The 25,598-nt window shown below is 37.1% G+C and overlaps 1 protein-coding gene and 1 long non-coding RNA gene across 2 annotated transcripts in view; both read left to right on the forward strand.

Moving 5' to 3' along the window:
* Positions 1-12,082: 12,082 nt before the first annotated feature.
* LOC145671849 (uncharacterized) lies at positions 12,083-12,490 on the forward strand. Its single transcript, XR_014128538.1, has 2 exons — positions 12,083-12,291; positions 12,391-12,490. It is a non-coding gene; the product is annotated as an uncharacterized LOC145671849 (long non-coding RNA).
* An 8,143-nt stretch (positions 12,491-20,633) lies between these two features.
* Sf3b1 (splicing factor 3b subunit 1) overlaps positions 20,634-25,598 on the forward strand; it is a 99,984-nt gene continuing 95,019 nt past the window's right edge. The window contains exons 1-3 of the mRNA XM_081739648.1: positions 20,634-20,769; positions 21,178-21,359; positions 24,410-24,499. Coding sequence (XP_081595774.1) covers positions 20,742-20,769; positions 21,178-21,359; positions 24,410-24,499 — 300 coding nt within the window. The 5' untranslated portion in view covers positions 20,634-20,741. The remainder of the gene's footprint in view (positions 20,770-21,177; positions 21,360-24,409; positions 24,500-25,598) is intronic.

Below are 25,598 nucleotides of genomic sequence, written 5' to 3' on the forward strand. Positions count from 1 at the left end.
GCGTTGTTACCAAATGGAAAGACAATGTGTATCGTAAAACTTTATATTTTAATTAGAATCATTTATATAGGAGTCAAAAGAAAAGTAATATTTTATGGTTATCACGTAAAGGTAAAACGCTAAGGTAAAAAATGGCAAATGTATAACGACCTTCAAAAATACTTGTTCCAACGATGATGTGGGAAACATCGAAGTATACTCCCAGTCTTGGAGCTCGGTGCGGGAGACCTGAGTTCGAGTCCTAGTGGAAATTCATTTAGTTCGGGATCCCACGTTAAGCTGCAGATCCATGTCTCATATAGTCTCGGTGCTGAAAGAACGCTAAACTCTCAACTAACTAACCCATCAGTCTTAGAATTCATAAGATTGAATGAAGATAACTTCTTGTAATCCGTGAAGTGTGGCAATTAATCTAAAAACCATGCATGAAGCAATTTCCACGTAAACTAAAAAATAGATCAGTCACAAATCTGGTTATAAAAGGTAACCTCTCGCTGAACAATCGTGACTCATAGTTAAACTTCGGATTTTTAGTTTTCAAAAGTTGTGTATCTAGATTCCTAATATAGGGTTGAAAAGTCCTTCAATACAGGCCGGTAGCCAGCCCAAAAATGTAGAAAAGACCCGGTAGAAGTTAGGGGGGCCCGATCCAACCATATTATAGTTCATCAGCATATTATAGTTCATTTGCAAGCCTACCATGAAAATTTTAAAGGGGAGCCAGTAAAAATTTGACCCACCCTGGATACAGGCTTGTTTCAACATATTCTGAAAATCATGAAATTAAGTAAACAATTCCTTTTAAAATATTGACTGGTTAAATATTTGTTAAATCTTTACAAATCAGACACAAGATAATTGAAATTTTAGTTCTTCCCGAGAGAAGGAGCAAGTTTTGGAAATAATATTTGTGAAATATTTAAAATCGTCCCCCATAGGATACGCATTTTAGTTAATTCGAAATGATAAAAGCTTAAGTCAATTCAAGTACGATGTTCAAGATCCATTTTAAACAGTTAAAATGTTTCTTCGCTTTGGTGATTTTATGATTACAAAATGGGAAAGTAAGATACTGTAGCAATTGCTCCATTTATCCCTCAGATGTGCTAGTTTCGAAATGATAAAAGCTTAAGTCAATTCAAGTACGATGTTCAAGATCCATTTTAAACAGTTAAAACGTTTCGTCGCTTTGGTGATTTTATGATTACAAAATGGGAAAGTAAGATACTGTAGCAATTGCTCCATTTATCCCTCAGATGTGCTAGTTTCGAAAGCGATGTGGCACGTGTCACACATTTTTAATAATGAGTTCATGTGCTGAGTTTCATTTTCTTATGATAAAGAATTCGTGAGATACTCTATTGTTTGGTGAACATTTTTAATCATTTCCGAGCTTAGAATTTGCATTGTACTGTAACATGATAAAGCCCAGCTGGATCTAGCTAAGAAGTGTTAAGGTGACGCCCGCTGGCAAATTTGGACACTGTTCAGAGAATGGGCAACTTCGATTGAACACAGAATTTTAGGTGGAGCTATATAAGTGTGAACATTATGGGGATTTGCAGTGAAGTTTAGCATTAAAAGTCAATAAGAAACAAATTTTGATGCAACTTTAATCGATCAGCAACAATTACAGCGCTGCTGAACAGACATGCTAAATATAGACATGCGTAATAATAAAACGAGCTGCTTGAGTGAGTAATTTGTTAATCAGATGTTTGTGTTCAAACCCTATATATATATATAGGGTTTGAACACAAACATCTGATATATATATATATATATATATATATATATATATATATATATATATATATATATATATATATATAATCGTGCACATCAAATTGAAGCCGTGACTTCCATAACCACACAAGTCCAGGTGAAGGGATATTGAGAAACTCAATAAAAACTGAATATTTTTTGGAAATGTGAACTTGTAAGATTTTTTTCACACTTAGTGACATTTCTTATTCCTATTCAGCAAAGTGTAAGTATACACTTTTTAATAGATATACATACCCTGTGTTAAAAGACATAACGTATGCATATGTTACATAGAACCATGGGACCATGTATACAAAAGCCACAATGATAAGAATTCCTCCTACTTTTGTCCAATATCTTTCATACTCGAAAAATATCCATATATTCAGTGTAAAGTGAAAAATAAGATCTTATTATATTGTAACAGTGATTATTGCAGGAAAACACCTGAGAAAAAAACCCCGGTGTCATATCTCCGTGCGTGCTCAATATGGATTATCAGTATTTTCACACTACCGTATACCGTATACTACTTTCATCTCACGTGGATTTAAAGTCATCTCCGGATGTGGAGGGAAACATTTTCCATAAATATGGAACAAAGAAGTTGAACTTCAGATATCTGCAGGATTGAGAAAAGAGAGGTCAGAGACTGACAGAGATGGCAATTTCTCTTCTCAAAGTGATTGATGCTACGTCAAGTCAACTAAACGGACCCTCTCACACTGGTTCTTTCAAGCCTCGTTACACAAGGCCTATACTAGCAATTACATTTCTGAGCAATAAATAAAATTTACCTAAAATATCACTAAAACAATGTTTTTATATCACTTCAGGCTCAAACATAACATAAAATTGAAATATGGTTCAAATGTGCATTTTTATGACCAATGAGAGCTATTTTCTTGTTCTGAAAGTCAAAAATATGTCTATATTTAATTAGATACGTAAAAATATAATAGGATAAAGATACGACGTATCATAAACAAATCTGACAAGGAGGGTGTCCGAAGTGTGAATCTCAGATTTCAAAAATGTTTGTGCAGATCGTTAGGGAGGCTCATGGAATAAAGATCGGCACAACAAATTTCGGCGGAACCCTATTTTTGGGTGGGGCAGTGCCCCTTTTCAATTTTCGGCTTTCGTAGTAAAAATCGGCCTTTCGATTTGAAAATTGACTTATTGTTGTCGACAATCGTTATCATTCGTCTTTATTTGCGTAAAGATACTTCAATTGTGGGTCGAGGATCCCTGTGTGGGGGGGGGTCCCCAGTGGCGGATCCAGAAGGTAAAAACTGGGGGAGGCCCACTCCAAGCTATGATACTATATCATGAGTTATAAACTTTCAAGAAGATATAAATAATAGCTTCAATTATTTTTGTCACTAAAAAATTGGGGGCTTCTTCCCGAACCCGGGCTAGATCCGCCTCTTGGGTCCCCCCCCCTCACAAGTGTGATATATGTTGCTCCTTCACTTTGACGAGCTGTCAAATATGTCATTAAAAGTTTTTTGAGGAGCACATGTGCGGCACAGGTCTCTATCTAGTTTCTGGGATACCGAATCAAAAGTTGAAAGACAACTGAAGGGCTTGAAATAGAACTGAAGGGCTGAAGTTTGGCAGAATTCGTTCTTACTTTATGTATTGTGTATTTTACAGAAATGAAACTGCTCGATAAAGTGTTCCGCGGAAATACTTTTGCAGCACCAACTACATTTCAGTAGTATTATATCTTCGCACTCATCACACATGAAGTGTCGTTTAAGAAAAATGAGAAACTTACAGAATTAACAAATTCTGGCGGCCTCGCATCTAAATATCCGGATTTATACCGACTATATTTGAACACATCATGGTACTTTGGCGATGATAGTTGTTCATAAACTAGCGATTGCAAGTTTATAATGTTGTTACGTTGTGAAGTTGTATATCTATTTGGTGAAAAATTACGAAATCTCTCATTTTCCGTACAACATAGTAGTAGTCCCCGGCGTATATTGAGCCGAGTCAGCAAAAATTTTCTCGATTCTGATTGGCTGAGAGAGGTCACGTGACGTTAGGCCCCGCCCACGCGGGAAATTCAAATTTTCAGGTCACGTGGTATGACGTCATGAGTCACCCTGTGGGGAAATCCCTCACCCGGGATTTTTGAAAATTGTTCCCTTTTACGGGTAAGATGAGTGTTTATGATTGGTTGACAGATATCACGTGATCTTATACCCTGGGATATTTGAAATTCGTTCCCTTTTATGGGTAACATGAATGCTTTGGTACCACGCTGATGATTGGCTGACAGAGGTCACGTGATCTTAGGCTCTGGGATTTAAAAAAAAAATTCGTTCCCTTTTACGGGTAAGATGAGTGCTTTGGTACCTTGATTCTGATTGGATGATAGAGATCACGTGATTTTAGGTCCTAGGATTTTTGAAATTAGGGTGTCCTTTCTGATGTATACTTTGGTATCTCGATTCTGATTGGTTGATAGAGGTCACATGATTTTAGACCCGCCACACAGTGAACAGATTACATGGGAAAACCCCTCACTTATTTGTTTCCTTTTACAGGTAAGATGCGTGTTTTGGTACCTCAATTTTGATTGGTGGATAGAAGTCACATGATCTTACCCCCCCCCAGTTCATGAGGGAAATACAGAGCGATATGACAGCGATCCATCCTAGACCGGGATTTTTTTTTTTAATGGTTATGCGTAAAGTTCCCATGAAGGGTTCAACCTCATCCTTAAATAACCCTTTTTTGGTATCATGATATTGTACTGAAGTTTACATTAAATATTATCGTTCTCTTTGACAGATAAGATGATTACCAGCTTTTTTACCTTGATGGAGATCCTGTCCTTGAATTAGTAGCCTATGTCTCTGGAAGTAACAATGGTGAAAGAGGGGTGTCGCTTGTAGATTTCTTATAACACATTGTTGTGAGTTTAAGTGATTTATTGCTCAGTAAGCGCTTCAAACAGTGTTGCCAGATTTTTCTTACCTAAACTGCTCCGATTCTTTTCGAAACGGTTCCGCAGAGTGCAAGAAATTTTAAACTAAAAATTTTTTCGAACTAAAAAAATTTCAAAACTAAAAAAAATTTTAAACAAAAATTTTCAAACTAAAAATTTTGAAACAAAAAAAAAGTTTCAAACAAAAAATTTTCGAACCCAAAAAAATTTCGAACTAAAAAAATTGAAACAAAATTTTGTCGAACTAAAACATTTTTTAAAAACAAAAGTTTCGAACTAAAGATGTAAATCACATCTAAAAATTTTCAAATCAAACTTTTTATCGAACTAAACTTTTAAAATTTTCGAACTAGAAATTGAAACCAGGTTTAAGAAAAAATCCTAAGAAATGTTTCTCCAGGAATCGAACTCAGGTCTTTCAAACCAAAGATGTGTATGCTAACCGCTTAAATGAATTCGGTTTTAATTGATCTTGGTGGGTTTCGAACCATGGTCCTTGAAAAGGATACACATATACTTTAAGAAAATAAATCTGACAGTGTAACACTTCTCAAATCAAACTTTTTATCGAACTAAACTTTTAAAATTTTCGAACTAGAAATTGAAACCAAGTTTTAGAAAAATCTTAAGAAATGTTTCTCCAGGAATCGAACTCAGGTCTTTCAAACCAAAGACGTGTATCCTATCCGCTTAGCTATGAATGAATTCGGATTTAATCGTGCTTGGTGGGTTTCGAACCATGGTTCTTGAAAAGGATACACATATACTTTAAGAAAATAAATCTGACAGTGTAACGTGGATTAAAATAAAATGCTGATAGACTTCTTTGTGTGACGACATAGAAGTACATATGATTGAAAAAATGCAAACGTCAGCGGATCGCATTACTTTAGTTTTACTACGAGCGTGTCAGCATGATTCATGGAAAAAAAAAGCAAACATTGACATTCTCGTATGGAATATGAGGAAAATGAAATGTCGTCACAGTTACGACAAGTAGTGACATGATCCTGGCAGAAGGGAATTGGCATCGGAATTGCGATACTAGATGTTGTAACTATTGAGAAACGTGAATGACGTCACGATCGATTGTTACACATCGTTTTGGTTCATGATTCATGACAAAAGCAGCGAGCGTTTTGATTGGTTCGTTGTGATGTCATTTTATAAATTTCCTCGTTTCTGATTGGCTGACGGTGACGTCGTTTTCACAGCGACCTAAATAAAAATCTAAATTTTATTTTTCAAATCCTACATCGCTCTCAACTATCGTGTGAAGAAGATCTCCTTTTAAAAGTGTCTTTATTTAAGAAGCTTCATTGCACCGACTTTTTGTTCATTGAATTTGAGGTAAGTTCAGTGAGATTTTATTTGTCACCCAAGATTCCAAAATCATTTTTATTTTATATTTGTGGGGGTGGATCACGAATACACTGTTTTACTTTTAGTACGAAATATTTAGACTATGAAGAAATTAGTGGAATGGGAAAGTGGGAGTGCGAATCAGGATCCCCACACACATTAGAAGTAAGCACGATAAATGATATGGTTTAGCGTCCCTTCAGCGAGCACCCGTCGGGAATTGAGCCATGGCCAGAAAAATCTGTGCGCTTAGTTTTGAAAAGAATGCATTACAAAATTTCAGAAACTATGCCTGAGAATAATATGGTTCGATACCCTTTGAAATCATTAGCGTCCCTTCAGCTTAACGTGATATTCGAGCAACCGCCCGGGATTGAACCAGGGCCAGAGGCGTGTACGTCAATCATTTAACTTAGCTTTGAAAAGAATGTATGATAACGCATGAGAATATTAAATTTCAAAAAGGCTTGACAACGCTCCGATGTGGGAAAGCAAACCCCACCGAGGATTGAACCAGGACCTTCCACATCCGAAGCATGTACGCTAACCGCTTAGCCACGAGTGCATGAATATGTGGTTAAAAAGATTTACGCTATACAGATTTTGTTTTGACAATTACGCATGGGTATCGTTAATGGTTGATGAATCTCTTCAACTTGCAAACGCATCATTTAAAGGTCGTTGTGAGTAGAAAAAAAAATGCTGACGCGTATTTTATCACATCTCAGTACTGTTGAAACATTCATTCATTCATGCATTCTTTTTATCACTATAGAATGGTAGGTCAGTTACATGCTGATGTAATGGTTTCGAGTTTGACAGCAATAAAATACTCATTTCAGTAACATAATTATTTTTAAAAAAACTTTGATTTCTAGTACGCGTGCTTTCATAATGAGATTCTGAACGTCACCGCCAGGAATCAAACTCAGGACCTTTACATGAATTGCTTAGTTAAGAATTTATCATGAATGTTATGATTTCCTGGGCTAAGCAGTTAGCATACGTACCTTTGGCGTCGGAAGCCCGGGTTCGATTCCCGGCGGGGAGCTCATGCGGTTCGGATTCCACGTTAATTAGTAGGTCCACGTCTCATATAGCCTCGCTGCTGAAAGGGACGCTAAACTAAAAAATCAAAAAAATCAACTCAAATTCACGCTGCTCAATTCCTTTTTTCCCATTACATATTTGTTTTACCGTACCTGTTTGTTTGTTTTCATTTTTTAATCATGGCCCAATCGTGTTTTACTGTTCGCAATGAAATTACTCGTCATTATAGACGATTTATGTACGTTTATGTATTATGAGGTGTGCACGTCAACCATTTAGCTTAGTTTTGAAAAGAATGTATGATAACGCGTGAGAATATTAAATTACAGAAAAGGTTTGACATGCCCCGACGTGGAAAAGCAAACCCACCGAGGCTTGAACCAGGGCCTTCCACGTCCGAACCATGTACGCTAACCGCTTAGTCACAATAAAAAAAAAATACGCTATACAGATTTTGTTTCGACAATTACGTATGCGTAACGTTAATGTTCGATGAATCTCTTCAACTTGCAAACGTATCATTTAAAGGTCGTTGTGAGTGGGGAAAAAAAAAATGCTTACGCGTACTTTCTAACATCTCAGTACTGATGAAACATTTATTCATTTCATGCATTCTTTTTATCACTATAGAATGATAGGTCAGTTATATGCTGATGTAATGCTCTCGAGTTTGACGACAATAAAGCACTCATTTCAGTAACATAATTATTTATTTATTTTAACTTTGATTTCTAGTACACGTGCTTTCATAATGAGATTCTAAACGTCACCGCCAGGGAATCAAACTCAGGACCTTTACATGAATCACTTAGTTAAGAATTTATCATGAATGTTATCAAGTGATTAAGATTTTTCTTTCTTCTTTTCTTTTGTAGTAAATTCACGCTGCACAATTCCTTTTTTCCCCATTACATATTTGTTTTACCGTACCTGTTTGTTTGTTTTCTCCTTTTATTAACATGGCCGAATCGGGTTTTACTGTTCGCAATGAAATCACGCGTCATTATAGACGATTTAACATTGAAGGTAGAATGCTCGAAATTCAATTCAACGCACCACCCGTAGGAACCGATATCATACAGTATGTACACAACAGTTTCCAAGCAATGCTAGACCATTTGTTAGCCAATGTCGACGATGAGGCGATGGTTGGTTTATCCGTAATATCACCACGGAATACCAATAAACCATTTTGGGTGAGTTTTCGCCAAGCACGAAACTTAACACTGGAAACGATGTGGGCCTCGTTCGAAAGAGTGTTACAAAGTAACAATGCATTTCTCCTGCACGAACCATTCACTGTTCATTTTCATCGTGTGGATATTCCACGTGGCTACGGCGGCGGTTTGCGGCAAGGAGTACTTCGAAATGAAGAATTGATACGTTGCAAACGAGGGATTGTACGAGTAAAAAATCAAGATTCAAGGTGTCTGGCGTTCGCCCTTGTTATTGCTATTGGCCTGAAAAAATACAAGAATGTAGATGTGAAACGACATAGACAATATCAAGACCAATCAAAATGTATTGTGGACGGTGAAGTCGATGCGCTATGTGCAAATGCAGGAGTGAATTTGGATCATGGTGCCAGTGTAAATGAAATACGACAATTCCAGGCATACCTCAAAGAATATAAAATTACTGTGTATACCAGTTTCACAGGTCATGATATCATGTACGAGGGGCCCAACGATGAAAATCGCACTCCCATAAATTTAATTTGTTTGGCTGGCCATTTTGACATCATCCAATCCTTAACTGCTTGTTTTGCAACCAATTTCTACTGTGAAGCGTGCCATAAAAAGTATAGTAAACGCAATGAGCATGTAAAAAATTGTCCTGTAACATGCTCCAAATGTTTACAGAGACCTCTATGCGACAAGAATCAAACGCCGATATTATGCAACGACTGCAATCGGCAATTTTACGGGGAACAATGTTTTAATAATCATCGTAATATTGTATATCATCGTGGGGAACCTATATGCAAAATGGTGAAGCAATGTACTAGATGTTACAGAGTTTATTCTTTTGTGCATACTGGACAACGCCTTCATGATTGCAATGAGATCTTTTGCAATGTTTGTAAGAAGATTGTTCCAGGATCGCATCAATGTTTTATGCTTCCTGATCGACAATGTTTGAAACCTGGTGTTCCTTCACTCATGCACGCAAAGAAAGCCTTGTTGATATTCTATGATATAGAATCTATGCAGGACACGAATATTGGCGATAATACGTATGTACACATTCCAAATTTATTGGTTGCACAACAAGTATGTTACGCATGTGTTGAAAACAATAATATCCAGCAGTCTTGCAGTACGTGTGGTCAGCGCCAGCATATTTTCCAAGGAGAGGATCCAGTTTATGATTTTCTTCAGTTCTTGCGGGAACGGCGTCCCAATATAAATAGGATTTTCTGTGTCGCGCACAACGCTAAGGGATACGATGGACATTTTATTTTAAAGGCTATGGTAGAACAATGCCAATGGAGACCTGACGTCATATTAAATGGGACCAAGATACTGAGTTTAACCTTGAATAATCTGACGTTCATTGACTCGTTGAACTTCCTACCTATGGCATTAAGTAAATTGTCAAAAGCGTTCAATTTACCAGCAACCAAAGGCTACTTCCCGCATTTCTTCAACACCAAGGAGAATCAATCGTATATTGGATCACTTCCAGAAACGAAGTATTATGGTGCAGATGAAATGGCCGTCGAAGACAGAAACAAGTTCATGCAGTGGTACAACGATCATCGTAATGACACGTTTGATTTTCAGAAAGAAATTCTCAAGTATTGTATTCAAGATGTCAATGTACTGCGACAAGCATGCGTTTCGTTTATGACGTCATTTGAAACAGAAACCAAAGTGAATCCCTTCTTGGAGACGATCACGATTGCCAGTGCTTCCAATTTAGTATTCCGCCGGAATTTCCTTAAACCCAACACCATAGGAATTCTACCGGCACATGGCTATCGATGGAGAAGTACCCAATCGATCGCTGCAATGCAATGGCTGGCCTACATTGAAAAAACCGAAGAAAAACAAATCTTACATGCGGCCCGACAAAAAGAAGTGTTTATTGCGGGATTCCATGTTGATGGTTACTACCAAGATCCTGAGACGTTAGAGGAGCACGTCTACGAGCATGCCGGCTGTTTTTACCACGGGTGTAAAGTATGTTTTACTACAGGCCGTAATCAGCCCATCTACAGCAATCCAGAAGACACCATGGAATTCCGTTATGAACGAACGCAAAGAAAAAATGCAAGACTGCGTGAATTGGGGTACATTGTACATGAAATGTGGGAGTGCGAATTTAATCAGTTCTTAAAACAAAATCCTGCAATGGCGACGTATCTGAAGAATCACCCGTACATGAACCGCAGACCATTAAATCCAAGAGATAGCTTTTTTGGAGGAAGGACCAATTGCGTGAAATTGTACCACCAAGTCGACGAAAAAGCGGGGGAAGTAATAAAATATTACGATATTGTCTCGCTTTATCCTTATGTAAATAAGTGTGCTAAATACCCTGTAGGGCATCCACGAATTTATCTACAGGGTGATGAAAATATACCACCAATAAATAAAGTCAATGGTCTAATCAAAATGACGATATTACCAAATCGCCATCTTTATCATGGTCTCCTGCCTTACCGATGTAACAAGAAACTACTCTTTCCACTGTGTGCTGCGTGTGCCGAAGAAATGAACCCAGACCCTACAGCAACGTGTACGCACAACGACCAGGAGCGATGCCTCACTGGAACATGGGTATCATATGAAATCCAGAAAGCAGTAGAATTGGGATATCAACCAGTGGAAATTTTTGAAATTTGGGATTATGACATTGAACAATATGATCCCATCACGAAAACAGGTGGCTTGTTCACGGAATATATCAATACGTTTTTGAAATCAAAAATGGAAGCGTCTGGCTGGCCCAGTTCCTGTGTGACCGAAGAAGACAAATCAAAATTCATACAAACCGTCCTGGAGCGTGAAGGTATTGCATTGGATCCGTCCAAAATTGAAAATAATCCTACACGAAGAAGTTTATCTAAGCTTTGTCTTAATGCTCTTTGGGGAAAACTTTCGCAAAGATCAAACTTTAGCCAGACCACAATTATTGATCGGCCGGAAGAATTTTATGAAAAACTCACTTCCCCCGACATTAAACTCCATCAAATTGTACCCATCAATGATACGATGTTGTATGCGTTCTGGGAGTACAATGAACATGTGCCTGTTCAAAACCGAAACACCAATGTCGTGTTAGGTGCATTTACAACATGTCAGGCACGTCTGGAACTGTACAAGTACCTGGAAATGTTGCAGGAACGTGTTTTATATTTCGACACGGATTCTGTAATATTTACGGAGAAGCCCGGGGAGCCAACCATTGAACCTTCAACGTACTTGGGATGCTTATCGAATGAGATGGAGTCTTATGGACCACGAGCATACATCAAGACATTTGTCAGTGGAGGACCAAAAAATTACAGCCTAGAAATATACAATCCGGATACCAACGTCACCAGTTACATATGCAAAATTAGAGGATTTACATTAAATTACAATGCAGGACAACAATTAAATTTCAACACGCTAAAAGAAATGATTACAAATCAATGCCGTGGACAAGTCACCATCACTATCCCCCATAAGATATGCAGGACTAAAGACCATACCATCGTCACACGCAAAGAAGAAAAAATGTACAGTATCCAGTACACAAAACGTCGATTTAAAGAAATCAATTCCTACGATACGGTTCCGTACGGGTACGTTAAAAAACAGAAGATGGAACTGGAAAAAGAAGATGAAGAAGAAAAAACTGTAAATACCCAATAAGGCCGCCATTTCTTTTTTTCCTTTTCCTTTTTCCACTCCTTAACCACAAAGCAGCAACACCAAGAAGAAAATGAAGTACCCACAAGAGTTCATAAACCATCAACACAACCATCAGTGGAAGAAAATGCAGTTATCTCGTACCGAAGGAGGAACCTTGACCATAAAGCAGCAACACCTAGAAAAATGCAGTACCCAGAAAAAAGTTCGTAAACCACCATCAGTGGATGAAATGTACCCGAGGAGGGGGAAGATGAGCCTAAGCACATCCATCATTTACGAGTAAGTTTTATTTCTCTCTTATCAATATTGACTCATTTTTATTGTTTCAGAAAAAGGAAATTCTTAAAGTAATCCGTCGTTTCTTCTTTTTCTTTACAGGATACGGCTACAACATTCGAAGATGATGATACGTCCAATATATTCATTAAACTAGATCCTGTATTTATTATGTTAATAAACATGTATAGGAAGAGCACATACTTTTCGTTAAATACAACAAGTTGAAAAAAAAATGTTTTATTATTTCTTGAAACCCTGAACACTTGTTTTCAAATAAATGGTAATCTTGAAAATTTAAGGTGGAAAATATATTCAAGATTTGGTTTACATGATTTTGTTCGAAAAAATAATTAAAGAATTTTTTTTTAGTGTCCAAAATTTGATTTTTAATTTAGTTCGAAAAAATTTTTAATTTGAAAATTTTCAAATGTGGTTTACATCTTTAGTACGAAACTTATTTTTAAAAATTGGTTCGAAATTTTTTTAAAATTTTTAGTTCGAAAAATTTTGATTTGAAAATTTAGTTCGAAAGTTTTTAGTTTAAAATATTTTTTCGAAATATTTTTAATTTTTTTTAGTTCGAATTTTTTTGGGTTCGAAAATTTTTTAAATTCCTTTTAGTTCGAAAATTTTTTGATTTGAAAATTTAGTTCGAAAGTTTTTAGTTTAAATTTTTTAGTTCGAATTTTTTTGAAATTTTTGTTTCAAAATTTTTTAGTTCGAAAATTTTTTGTTTGAAAATTTTTGTTTAAAATTTTTTAGTTCGAAAAATTTTTTAGTTTAAAATTTCTTGCACTCTGCGGAACCGTTTCGAAAAGAATCGGAGCAGTTTAGGTTAAAAAAAATCTGGCAACACTGTTTCCATTAATGAAGCGCTTACTGAGCAATAAATCGCTTAAACTCACAACAATGTGTTATAAGAAATCTACAAGCGACACCTCTCTTTCACCATTGTTACTTCCAGAGACATAGGCTACTAATTCAAGGACAGGATCTCCATCAAGGTAAAAAAAGCTGGTAATCATCTTATCTGTCAAAGAGAGAACGATAATATTTAATGTAAACTTCAGTACAATATCATACCATAAAAGGGTTATTTAAGGATGGGTTGAGCCCTCCATGGGAACTTTAAGGATAACCATAAAAGGGAACAAAATTCTAAAATCCAGGATCACCGACATATCGCTCTATATTTCACTCATGGGGTGTGTGGCGGGTCTAAGATCATGTGACCTCTGTCGGCCAATCAGCATCGAGGTACCAAAACACTCATCTTACTCGTAAAAAAAGGGAACGAATTTTAAAAATCCCAGGGCTTAAGATCACGTGACCTCTATCAACCAATCAGAATCGAGATACCAAAGTATACATCAGAAAGGACACCCTAATTTCAAAAATCCTAGGACCTAAAATCACGTGATCTCTATCATCCAATCAGAATCAAGGTACCAAAGCACTCATCTTACCCGTAAAAGGAAACGAATTAGTAATGGATTTCCCCGCAAGGGTAAAACATGACGTCATACCATGTGACCTGTTCAGCGTGTAGCGGGTCTAAGATCATGTATCGTAGTACCAAAGTACTCATCAAAGAGGATACCCAAATTTCAAAACCCAGGGTCTAAGATCATGTGACCGCTATCAACCAATCAAATTCAAGGTACAGGATTCATCTTACCCGTAAAAGGGAACGAATTTCAAATATCGCAGGGTCTAAAATCACGTGACAGCTATCAACCAATCAGAAACACACATCTTACCCGTAAAAGGGAACAAATTAGTGAGGGATTTCCCCGCAGGGTGACTCATGACGTCATACCACGTGACCTGAAAATTTGAATTTCCCGCGTGGGCGGGGCCTAACGTCACGTGACCTCTCTCAGCCAATCAGAATCGAGAAAATTTTTGCTGACTCGGCTCAATATACGCCGGGGACTACTACTAACATTCTTCCATATTCTAAAGCCCGAAATACCCAGTGGTTGTACAGCCCAAGCTGTTCCCGGTGGAATCTGTTTACCTAGCATTTTTTCGTCCGGAATGTGTTGCTGCGTCTCTTTCTCGTTAAAAGATGATCATGAATCTACGAGCAAGACACTTTTGTCCTCTATATTAAGAACTAAAACGTCACGGATCCACTCCTCCAAATGCAGCTTACCCATCTTTCCAGATTTTGATGCAGAAGCCTTAACATTTGAGGGCTGGAATAAAGTTTTCTTGACCTATGCTCCAAATTTGCCTGTCGGTTCTGGAAATACAATCTATAATGGCCCAACAAAATTTCCATTGGCAGACATAAGGGGTATTATTGTATAGCTATGAAATAAGGCATTTTTGGATTGTGTAGAAGCTTCTACTTTTTTCCGACCTTGTATGCCTAACATACGATTATAGTGCAGTTTCATTGCAAAAACACTTTGATCGGAATTGTAAGTATTGTATATATCGAATTCCGGTAACGTATCCCTGACTTCTAGCTGGAAAGATATGGCCGAAGTTTCTATTTGTTCTGAAGTGTCAACGTCTGCTCTCGATACGAATTTTGTTATTTCTCGCTACACAATATTATATTTCCGTTTAAAACGTGTGCATCAAATTTGGGACCCTTAAAGTTTTCAAGATTAATTTCTTTCGCTTTTTCAGTTTCCCACTTCCGAACATCCATGTCATGTATAGGCATGTAATCTCTTTTCGCTTCAATCCATACAGTAAGCACTGATTCTGCTAAACTTCTATTTCAAACCCCCAGTTCTCTTTCAACTTCTGATTCAGCATCCCAGAAACTAGGTACAGACCTGTGCCGCACATGGGTTCCACAAAGAACTTTTAATGGCATATTTGAATTCAGCTCGTCAAAATGAAGCGGGAACATGTGTCACATTTGTGAGACGGACCCCCCCCCCCACACACATAGGGATCCCTGACCCAGAATTGTAGTATCTCTACGCAAATGAAGACGAATGATAACGATTGTCGACAACAATAAGTCAATTTTCAAATCAAAAGGCCGATTTTTACTACGAAAGCCGAAAATCAAAAAGGGGCACTGCCCCACCCAAATATGGGGTTCCGCCGAAATTTGTTGTGCTAATCTTTATTCTATGAACCCCCCTAACGATCTGCACAAACATTTTTGAAATCTGAGATTTACACTTCGGGCACCCTCCTTGTGAGCCTTAACAATAATTATTCAAACATTCATTTCAGATGAATCAGCCATTTCCCAGAGATTTGATCTCACATAGGATCACTTTCATTTTTTATTATGCTGGTGCGAATGAAATGTCCGTTTTGATGTATAGTGGGAAATTCAGCAACATAACATAGACATAGATTAAGGTCACTGGTGAAATTTTACAAACTCTACACATCCAGCAAACAGGCTGCAGTACTCAATCAGGAGACGTTGTTATTGAATAGTGTGGCATGAAGTGCACCATTGAGTACACAATTGCGAGCATGCTTTTTAATGAATTCAAACTGGAACTCTTGCACAGCAAGCTGTGAAAAACATTAATGATATGTTTGGGTCAGAAATGACGAAGAAACCGTTGGTTTGTCAAATTTCGGTGACACAGCATTGTAAACGGAGTCTTCTGGTTACCGACCAACATCATCTTTGGTTGAACTGCTCAGGAATACCATTAAAGCAGACCTTCGGAAAAGTACTTCTGTCATTGCAGACGAGTTGGGCATATATCGTTATTAGGAGGCTTCGCGCAATTAGCAAGATGAAAGAAAAATGAAATGAAATTTTTAAGTGTAACGTCCAACGATTATGCGCTGTAAGCTAAAGGAAGCAAATGATAATGGAAGAATTGGAGGAATGTTAATGTGGGAGGAAACGGGAATATTGCGAACACCAACGAAAACAATGCTGTCCAATACAAACTTACCTGGCCGGGATCGAACCAGGAACTCCATGCACCAAAGGTAAGCACTCTACCACTAAGCCATCGTGTCTCCCAGTAAGGTGAAAGAGATGAACTCATGGTTGCCGCATGAGCTTAAACCGGGGAACAAGGGTCACTGTCTGGAAGTATGCATATCTCTGTATGCAGAGAATAACTAAGAAGGACTCCTGCATTGTATTGTCAGTTCTTATGAAAAATGCACTTGATACGACAATCGTAAACTCTCAGGACAGTGCTTTGATCATGATACAGGACAGTTTCCAAGACTATTCCTTCACCTACAGAAAGTGTTGTTGTGGGTATCGATGCATGGTGTGAGCGATCCATTATTCATTTTCCACTGTGGGAAAACCATCATTGAAGATTGTTACAGTGCTGAACTCCATAAAATCCACGCAAAATTGTCCAGAAGTATACATAAAATGTTCACGACTATGCACTATCATATATTTCTCAACGGACGATGCAGTCTGACCACGAGTAGCAATATGAAACCTTTCCAAACTCACCATATTTTTGTGGCATCTTTCCCATACACACTAAAATATCTTGTGGAATCCCCATCACTCGTAGTACGGTAGAAGTTCTCTGATGACCCGCAGGTGTAATGTGTGGTTGGGAACTGCGCATGTCAGACTTTACACTTCTGTAGTCTTGAAATCCAGTCGTCGGCTGGAAGGTATGTGTCTGCAACCAGAGACTGCTTTAGTAACAAAATGGTGCCGGATTACTTTTGGCACACCACATTTTGGAAGATGTACACAGTGCCGTGTCGTGGAAAATCAGTGCCCGGGGCAAAAGTATACGACGGCGCCCCATACATACAGTATATTCCAAGTAATTTTTCCTTTTTACTTCCAAATTTTGGGGACCCCTTTCTTCGGCGCCCGCAGCCGTCGTCCCGCTCTCCCTCCCTACGGAACGGTCATGAAAAATACATATTTGTAAAGAATAAACTTCTGTGGACCATAGAATTAATTCCAAAGTAATGCAATTTTATTTTAGGTTTACAAGTATGGGGTAACTAGTCTAAAATTATTACAAGTGCTTTACGATGTATAAAATAAGATAATGTATAGGCTATGAAAGATGACTGTATTAGATACTGTTTTCTACCAGCAGTGTACTTTTGCACAGTGTACAGAAGCTGTATTTTAAGTTTACAAGTGTAGCAATACTAGTATTAAACCATCATAAGTGCCATTAAAATTATTACCGCCTTATGCAGAGTCGTTTTGACAACTGATTATCGTCATGCTAAACGGCCGACTTCTGCAGGAAGCATATGTAAGTCGAACGCTTTAGTATGGCACTAATCACACGTCAGAAGGACTCTGCATGTGGCCCTTAATATCCAAAATGCACTTGTTTTCACTACCCTCGCCTACTTGTATACTCACCGGCGCTGACGCGCCGGTTCCCCTTGCTCCCTCTCCCCAGCTAGACCTACACTGACTCGGTTGGATATCATTTGCTCTCTTTAGGTGAAACCTACCACTTTTCAATAATCACTTCTGATGTCCCTTTGAATTTTACCTATGGCAAATGAGATATTTCCATGTTACCAAACGCAAGTCATTTAGGAGACAATAAGAAAGAAATTAGTGAAAGAATTATAATTTTTCAACAATATTTCGCGTGCTGTACCAAAGGTAATCTGCATGAAAAGACGAAAATAGTTAATTCGTTGCTTACAAGGTGCTTTATTAGAAGATCCAGTGAATATATTCCTGCCACTAACTACAAGTTTACGTTTCATTGTCATGTAAATGGAACGCTTGATTTGTTTTAATCATATATACAATATAACGTTTTTTTATTTTCCTACGAGAATGCTTAAAGCATTATGGTAAGTGCAATAGTCTCATTCAGTGGGACACAGTATGTTGGTAAATTCAAACGGTTTGGGTAAACTCAGCGCAAATTCTGTATCTTAGTCTGTGATAATAGTCATAGCGGTTATCAGGCCTGTATCAAGCCCGAAAATGTAGGGGAGGGCGGTGAAAGTTAGGGGGGCCCTACCAAAAAATATTGTAGTTCATCACCATATTAGAATATAGTTCATTTGCAAGCCTACTGTGAAAATTTTAGAGGGAGCAGTAAAAATTTAGGGGGCGGCTTCCTAGCCCCCCTGGATACGGGCCTGGCGGTTATACTAGATTTTTACAATTTTTAAGTTATTTTATACTCATTAATTTTTGGGAAGGTTGGTACGGAATAAGACCCTATAGTCTTCTCAAAATTTCCGAATCAGATCGCAAAATACTTTCGAAGAACCATTCATGGTAAGTTTGTGAATAACAACGGAGGATCACTGATGCAAACCTGAAATGTTATAAAATCCCATCTTGAGAGGCAGAAATTCCCAATTTGCTCTTGAATTTCCCACGCTATACTAATAATACAATTTTCTAAACTTAGAAAACATGAAGAGTAAAATTAGTGCGTATCAGTTATTTTCTTCAATATATGAGTCTATTATTAAAAAATTCCGATCATCTCAGCGTTTATCAAACAGTTTATGAACAAGTATTTTCCTTAATTGAAAGAGACAATCTGATGAAAGTAAGCAGGTTTATGTCTACATTTTGTTTTGAGTTTGGTATTTTCATCATGCTTTTGTGCTATAATCTTCTACTAAACATAATAAAACTATACAAACTTAATTCTTCAATCATTTTGTATGGAACGATTTGGAAGTTGGGCGTTTCTTGTTTTATTTTCTTCCCGTTAATAGTGTTCTTTCACCCAGATAGCAAAAATGACTTGCAACAAACTTGCAGCAGATTTGCAATTCAAGTCTGCCAAACTTGCAGCAGACTTGTGATGCAAGTCTACAAGTTTGATGCAAATTTAATGCAAACTTCCTAGTTGACGCTCTTCGAACTTGTAGCACGCCTGCATTGCAAGTGTATGGTTAGTTTGCAAAGCAAGTCTAACGCAAGTTCCCACTGGCACTGCAAGTGTACAACAAGTCGGCAGCAAGTTAGTGCAGGTTTGACGCAAGTCTCTGCAAGGATACCACTTGCACTGCAAGTCCACAGCAAGTTTGTAGTAAGTCTTCTGCGAGTATATACTTGCATTGCAAGTCTACAGCAGGTCTTCAGCAAGTGAATGTAGTAAGTCTTCTGTAGGCATATACTTGCATTGCATTGCATGGCTTTTACAAACCGAACATTTACTATATACGACAATCACACAGTATATTTTTCTCAACAACTTAGTCAAACAATATACGTTTAAAATATAAATTATCTCTACATACTGGATACTTACGTAATTATCTTAATTATCCACTTGTTTTAATGCTTCACACACTTCGCACCTACTACAAATGGCGACCTGGCGGGGAGATTTCTAAGATTAGACTTTTGTGCCACCTGTTGGTAGAGACTAGAACTGACACGCTACAAAGTTGCAAGTTGCCTCCGAAGCAAGTAAAATCTAGCAAGGGAAAATCAAATTACGACATTTGCGGGTAACTCTTTCAAAACGCCTGCAGCAGGTGTACAGTGCACGGAAAGTCTAGCAAATTAAAATCAAATATAGTGAAAGACTTGCTGCAAACCAACATGCTATTAGGGCAACCATTTCTATTTTTTAAACACCAGAGTGCAATAACGTTCCTTGGCACTTGTTTTTTTGAGATTCATAAGTCATTGCATAAATCACTTTAACACTGACATGCATTTTAAAGTAACAAAATTTGGCAATTAGTATTAATTTCAACTTTACTACAGACTCATTTGTCTACTCCTCGCCCCTAGACAATTTTGTTGGTGCCAATGGAATAGATGTATTAAAAAATCCCATAAATCCTACCAATTCTCACAAAAATTCCCTTTATCCCATTTGCAAATCATTGTCAAAAATCCCACAATATGGTATTTTTTTCCACGGGCTGGCATCATTACGGAGGATAGATGATTGCGTAAAATTTTTTGTCATCTTCGCCAAATTTTGTTTTTAGTAACGTCGTAACGTATATTTGCTAAAATGAAAGCGAGTATTTAAATTTTGAGCTCTGGCCCCCTGCTTTTATTGATAAAAACATGTTCTTATTTTCGATGCGGTTATTCAGTATTCAAAATATTACAAACTAAAAATACACCGCCCTATGCAGAGTCTTTTTGACGTGTAAGTCGAATTCTTTAGTATGTTACTAATCATGTTTCATAACGACTCTGCATAGGGCCCACAGAGTATAGCATATGTCAAACCGATACAGGGGGTTATTTTGTATTAGTTTTCGTCGTACAATTTGCAGACTGCTCTTTTATCGCACACTCAAACTCTAATCTTCCAACAACATGTTTTTTTTTTTTTTTTGCATGATGCGCAAATTTTGCGAAGAATCTTACGGAATGACGCCCGTAATCCCAGAATGACCAACTTTTTTGTTTTGTTTTTTCTTGGAAATTTTCAGGATATATATGTACGCACATTGCTTTCACTGGAATGTTCCCAATATTGCGCATCATAGATGTCACTAGCGTACAGGATGGGATTTGTTGATTTGATGATATAGAAGAGAAAATGGCGGCGGTGCCGAGAACCTATGAAGGTAAGATCTATATTTTATAATCATGATATTTCTTTAGTTAGTTTGCAGTCCTAAATAAAGCACTATCATACACTTATTTTGCAGTATTCTAACTTTACTTGAGTGTCGAAGTGGAGAATTTGTTATAGAGATAACAACAAAGTGACTACTGTTAGTTTATTTTTTACGTGTAACATTTCAGAATGAATACGTTGTCGAAACATTTTAAATGTTCAGTCACTGTAATGCCAATAAAATTATTGTTATTTATATTCTCGTAATGATTACATGTATGTTTGAAATAGCCTTTAAACTTTCATTGCAGTTTGATTGTAAATACGTTTGGGAAACGTAGGTACATTTCTTTTGTAAATATGTTCAGGGAACGTGAGAGCATTTTTATTTATTAATTTAAACCTTTTCTTTCAGATATTGAAGCACAGATAAAGGAAATTCAAGCCAGAAAAAAGGGACTGGTAGACGGAGTATCAAATGAAAAGGAGCGTGTTGGACTTGGTGAAACAGGATTTTTTGACAGAGATATTTATGACGGCGAAGGAGGAAAGTTCGATGGCTATGTAACATCAATTGCAGCTAATGATGAAGTGGAGGTAAGTGGTTTTCGACCTTGTTTTATATGAAACATGTTTAAACATGTGCTGTGTTTCAGGTACTGGCATTTATTCCGTTAAGCCTTGTCAGCTTTTCAAGGTAACAATTTAAGGGGTATGTTTAGTACAAGGGGTCCAGAAGCTAGTAAAAACACAAAATTTACAGGAGAAATGAGTGATGCAAGTACTTAGACGTAACACAACGTAACCAAATCCAACCTAACCTAACATAAACTAACGTAAGGTAACCTGAACTAACCTAAACTAACGTCATATTAGTAGAAATAAGCGAAATTCTATCATTTTTTGGAAAATTATGCGGGACTCCTACACTAATATAACATAAACTAAACTAACCTAACGTAACCTAAACTACCCTAACCTAACTTTAAACTAACCAACCCTACCCTAAACTAACCAAATATGAACAGAAATTACCAAAATTGTAACATTTTTTAGAGAAAAGAGCTGGACCCCTTCTGCTAAACATAGGAAAATGATTGTCGCATATCTATAACTGCCTTGTAAGAATAGTAGGTTATAGTTAAGTAGCCGTACTTCCCATTTAGGGAAGGACAAGAAACGCCATACTTTCAGGAATTATTCATTGACTATCTAGGATGTTGAAAAGTTGGTAATAGACTGAGTTCTTGCCCTTGTACTTAGGGTGTTTACGTAGTGCAACAGTAAGATGTATCCTCGTGCACGGGAGATGAGAAGTAGCTGTTCTTAACTATTACCGAGTAAAGCAAAATGTAAGTTAAGTTCCGAAGTTGGGCGTCCGTTTCCAGCAAAATATTTAAAATTTACAGGAAAGATATGGATAATTTGATCGTTTGTGTGCTTGAAAATATATGAGAGTCTCGAAAAATCTGTTTATTTGTTGTATATAAGCGGCTATAAACATGGGACTATACGGCGAGCGGAGGGAACTACTTGGCGCAAGGTAACCGAACAGTTGCATTGTGGGAAAGAGACGAGCATTTATGTTATCAACATGACGAATGTACAAGGGCAATGGACTAATAGTTTTAACATTTGTGAAGCAGTACGTTCATAACGAGCAAAATCTTTTAAAAATTTGTGAAGAGCACGGATTAATGGGCCTAATAACAAATTGCAGAAAGTGTGCAAAGGAGATGACAGCGAAAAAACGTGGCGAAAGCGGACGCCCAACTTCGGAATAAATGCCCAAAATGTTGCTAAATGGACAAGAAAGTTTTATTTTCGTTTTATTCTTATTTACTGTTCTTTTGACATGAAATTTGCCACATACATGTCTTTGCCGATTATACACATACTAACATTATAACAAATACCGGGAGAATTCGTTATCAAATTATATTCCTACAACAACATATTTATAGACATGCGACAATAATTTTGGACAGGAGTGTACATAGTGCATAGGTTTGACCTGGCAGGGCTTATCGGAACTTAACTCCTAGTAGTGTACATTATTTTTTAGTTTAACATCAATTGAGATAAGTGGCAGGGTTGATTACTGACCTAAAATTATTTGGCATTCATAGCGTATGCTTATGGTTCTGGCCTAATATAGTAAATGTACTTGAAATAGGTTATGGGAACTTAACGTATTTGCTCCGAACATCATTATATGCGGCCTATTGACAGTTTCTAGGTGGGATATATTAACACTTTAAATCTTAAGCCTTACTACGACTCGGGGTCCCGTAACTTAGTAATGCAGACGGCCGAAGCCCGAGTGTAGCTTGGTAATATTGTAGCAGTTCCACTCAACAATGATGTATTTATATTAAAATATAATGTTTGAAGATTTATTTGCCATGTATTCCGCTTGCCTACCTTATGCGTAGGTTAAAATGCTTTAAGCTGACTACAAGCTAGGATTTGCTATACGAGGGAGGACCCAAAAGAAACCGGATTGAAAGAGCGCCGGCGTAGCAGAGAGTTCTCCCGCTAGGTGGGTTTAGTAGAGACCTTCCCTAATTAGTTGGCCAGGCGGCATCTGCTTAGGAGGTTAACGTTTAATCGTATTATTTTTCTCAACTGTTCTCGTTTGCCGCCTACGAAATCGTTATGGCAGATTCAAAGGAACAAAGTGTGTGTGTGAAATTTTGCTTCCTACTTGGAAAATCGGAAACGAAAACTTGTTGCATGCTTCAACACTGCAAGCATTCTTGGAAGCTTCAAGTAGATTCCAAGAATGAAATACAGAAACCGTCTGGCACATTTTGTAAACTAAATGATATAATTAACCGTAACATTAATAGTTTGGTGAAATGAGTGTTGAAGATCTTGCTCGTTCTGTGTGCTCTTCATCATTTCGAAACGACGAAGATATCGAAAAAACGTGCTAAAAATCAACTAGGATCGTCATTTCATGATCGATGATACTTCAAAACAGAGAAGAATGAGTTGGAGCTGTACCAGCGTCAGGTTTTGCAAATGACACATGTTGCTGTTAAATTGGTTTTTCGCTTACTCATACAGGACCAGGAGCATTCGTCTGAATTTGAGTCAGGACGTGAAAAATTCAGATTGGAAGTGAGCCAAAATTTTGGACCAATGTGATGACAATTTCCAAGCATTAAACATAATCTAAAGTGTTTTGATGGTGTAGAAGTTGTAAAAAGATCTTCGCAGAGCGCACTGGACGATATAAAAGTTGAAGAGTTCCAGAGGTGCTTCAAACAGTGGGAAAGAAGCTCATCTCATCTTCCGTGGATTCATTTCTCATTATGTGGCTCGGGTACCAGTAAGCTGCAAGGCCACATCTCACTTAACCTCGGTACTGGAAATGACATTAAACTCCAATCATCTGAACTTTGAAAAATATCGTTTATTCATTTCATTTTATTTTTATCATAAATACCGAGATATTGGCCATGTTAGGTATAGTTAACGTTAATCGTATAGTAATCATGGAAAATAAGGGAAAAGGATAAAACTTTTTAAATGTAAATGGAGCACCTAATAAGTATTGTATATTTTTGTATTAAAGAAAAAGTATGTATTCAGTGTCTTTACGCTTTTTACTTATCTATTTGGTTTTCTTCCCATTACAGGATGAAGATTATGATATTGTCTCATTTAGTCAGAATAAACCAAGAGCCGGGTTTACAGCACCTGTGGCCCTACTTAATGATGTTGCTCAGGTAAGTCTAAGAAAATTTTTATTATAGTCTTTTATTCGTTACTCGTGAAAAGAGAAAATTTAGGCTATGATACATTCTAAGATGCATGATCAGATTCGTCTCATGCTTTGATATTCATTAATGAATCATATTACTAATGATTTATTGTTGGTTAGCCGATTTTTTTGTTATAAATTTGACTTAGGTTTGAGTCCTTAGCGCTGATTTTCCCCATTGTAAGGAAAAGGCTAATGTCGAGCACTAAATGTTCAAGGTGCCCAATTAATGAGGACGAAGAGATTAGTACTCGTTGTGAAACAAAGCAGAATATAATAGAAAATGATAGTTGTTTAAAGAAACGATAGATGATGTGAATGGCAAATTATAAATCACTTATCCGTAAATTCAGAACAAGTGTTTTATTTATTTATTTATTTATTTTGAGTAACTGTCCTTTTCGAGTCACGTACAAGGGGATTTGACAATAAGTAGCACATAAACCTCAGATTCAATTGTATGCATATAATAGAGTGGGAAGAACTATCAGAACAGAGCTTCAAGTGGATTCCAAGAATGAATTACAGAAACCGTTTGGCACATTTTTCTAAACTAAATGATATAATTAACCTTAACATTAGTAGCGTATTTATTCCTGCGAGATTTATTTTCGAAATCCGCTGCTGCTCTGTCCCTCAGTCATGAAGTGCCATAAAAGAAAATTATTTTATTTTATTTATTGAACAAATTCCCAGATACAGCATAATTGTGCCGTTTTACACAGGGAAATGCCAACAAGCGGGAAAAAAGTAAAAGAATTTAAAAAATGAACAACAACAATAACATTAATAGTATTAACAAAAAGTGCACAAGTAATATTATTTAGCCAGCACGCGTTTTATTGTTCTTTCAAACACCGGGTAGCTCGAAAAAATGTCCACCTAACTTGTTAGATTATTATAATAGTTGGGTACTCGGTAAAAAAGAGACCTCTGTATAATTGTCAACCTAGGGTGTGCAAGATGGAATAGGTGGGTATTCCGGGTTTTGCGGGAAGGGACATGTAAGGATAGTTGTTGAATTAGGGTTTCTGATCTTAGGTTCCCATTTACAATCTTATGAA

This window comes from Thermobia domestica, chromosome 15, assembly GCF_964235325.1.
Source record: "Thermobia domestica chromosome 15, izTheDome1.hap1.1, whole genome shotgun sequence".
NCBI lineage: Eukaryota > Metazoa > Arthropoda > Insecta > Zygentoma > Lepismatidae > Thermobia > Thermobia domestica.